Source organism: Protobothrops mucrosquamatus, unplaced genomic scaffold, assembly GCF_001527695.2.
Source record: "Protobothrops mucrosquamatus isolate PMUCROS unplaced genomic scaffold, P.Mucros_1.0 scaffold3151, whole genome shotgun sequence".
NCBI lineage: Eukaryota > Metazoa > Chordata > Lepidosauria > Squamata > Viperidae > Protobothrops > Protobothrops mucrosquamatus.
Genome location: NW_015389151.1, coordinates 102,528 through 103,606, shown reverse-complemented (window position 1 = coordinate 103,606; position 1,079 = coordinate 102,528). Strand labels below are relative to the sequence as shown.

The following is a 1,079-nucleotide window of genomic DNA, read 5'->3' as shown; positions in this document are numbered from 1 at the left end:
GGAAGGAAGGAAGGAAGGAAAATAGACTAAAGGAAAATAGACAAGAAAGGTGATGGGAATGAGAAGAAGGAAAGAGGGAGGAAAAGGAAAGAAGGAAGGAAGGAGGATGGAAAGAAAGAGAAAGAGACCCTTTTTAAGAGTCTCTCATCTGGAATCCCTTTTTTACTCATCCGTAGATCAAGAGACATTAATCTAGTTTTCGGCTAGGAAATGCGTGTGTTGTGCTGCTGACGCGTTTCTCCGCTTCCCTCCCTTCCAGAGAACTCTGGGCTTCTACCCAGACCGCCATTTTGTGGAAGAGGAGCCCAAGAGGCTCATGGAGGCTTTTCAGACACGCCTGGCGGACATTTCCGAGCAGATCAACCAGCGGAACCAGGCGCTGGCTCTCCCCTACGATTACCTCAACCCCACCTGCGTGGAGAACAGTGTCTCCATCTAGCCTCACCTGATTGGCCCATCCAGCAGGATCCTTTCGGGAATGACAGAGTTGGAAGAGACCTTGGAGGTCCTCTAGTCCAACCCCCGGCTCCAGCAGGACTCCCTATGCTGTAGCTGTCCAGTCTCTTCTTGACCTCCAGGGATGGAGCACCCACAACTTCTGGTGGCAAGCCGTTCCACTGGTTAATTGTCCTCACTGTCAGGAAGTTTCTCCTTAGTTCCAGGTTGCTTCTCTCCTTGATGAGATTCCCTCCGTTGTTTCTTGTCCTGCCTTCAGGTGCTTTGGAGAATAAGTTGACCTCTTTTTTGTGGCAACCCCTCAAATGTTGAAAGACTGTTATCATGTCACCCCTGGTCCTACTCTTAGGAGTTGGGGACTTCAACTCCCAGAATTCCTCAGTCACTTTAAGACTTGGGGACTTCAACTCCCAGAATTCCTCAGTCACTTTAAGACTTGGGGACTTCCAACTCCCAGAATTCCTCAGTCACTTTAAGACTTGGGGACTTCAACTCCCAGAATTCAACTCCCACGCTTTATAACCTTTGCAGCATTCTCCTTGGTCACCTGATCCAACTTCAGCTCTGCTTGGCCACCGACTCATACTTACGACCGTCGCTGTGTCCCAAGATCCCAGTTTTGA

The 1,079-nt window shown here is 49.6% G+C and overlaps 1 protein-coding gene across 1 annotated transcript in view; it reads left to right on the top strand.

Annotated features, from left to right (window-relative positions):
• The window catches only part of LOC107297128 (arachidonate 12-lipoxygenase, 12R-type-like), a 20,833-nt gene extending 20,388 nt beyond the window's left edge, over positions 1–445 (top strand). Inside the window, exon 12 of the mRNA XM_015826487.1 lies at positions 260–445. Within this exon, the coding sequence (XP_015681973.1) occupies positions 260–439 (180 nt within the window). The 3' untranslated portion in view covers positions 440–445. The remainder of the gene's footprint in view (positions 1–259) is intronic.
• The last annotated feature ends 634 nt before the right edge of the window (positions 446–1,079 follow it).